Raw genomic sequence first — 434 nt, forward strand, 5'->3', positions numbered from 1 at the left:
GACCCCTCCCCGCGCTTCTCACCTCGCAGTCCTCTTCGTACTTGACATTATCTGCTAGTTTCCACAACATGGCGTCCAGCGTCCAAACCAGGTGTGTGGTGCCGAAAACAGATGAGAGCTCAGCCCCCCCCCACGGGCGGTAAATCCACGTCGGCGCTGGGGAAGAGGAGCTGCCCCCCGGACGGAGCTCAGTTGGCAGGCATGAAGGCAGATGACGGACTAAACCTCCGCGCTAATGGTCACTCGGGTTTTTTTCCCTGCCCAGACGCCCTTAATGGCAATAGGATTATCCTAACTCCTCCCCAGGGATGGCTTGGGAGCCGCGGCCGCCAGCCACTCAGGAGGGAGCGCGCAGCCTCAAGCCACTCCTTTCCGCGCCCGCGGAGGGGTGGGGAGGCAGCGCAGAGCCGGGCACCCCCCACCCCCCCCGCGCC

The 434-nt window shown here is 64.3% G+C and overlaps 1 protein-coding gene across 1 annotated transcript in view; it reads right to left on the reverse strand.

Annotated features, from left to right (window-relative positions):
* TFAP2C (transcription factor AP-2 gamma) overlaps positions 1-70 on the reverse strand; it is an 8,392-nt gene extending 8,322 nt beyond the window's left edge. Inside the window, exon 1 of the mRNA XM_009645391.1 lies at positions 23-70. Coding sequence (XP_009643686.1) covers positions 23-70 — 48 coding nt within the window. The remainder of the gene's footprint in view (positions 1-22) is intronic.
* Positions 71-434: the final 364 nt, after the last annotated feature.

The sequence above is a fragment of the Egretta garzetta genome, unplaced genomic scaffold, assembly GCF_000687185.1.
Source record: "Egretta garzetta isolate BGI_Z169 unplaced genomic scaffold, ASM68718v1 scaffold188, whole genome shotgun sequence".
NCBI classification, from domain to species: Eukaryota; Metazoa; Chordata; class Aves; order Pelecaniformes; family Ardeidae; genus Egretta; species Egretta garzetta.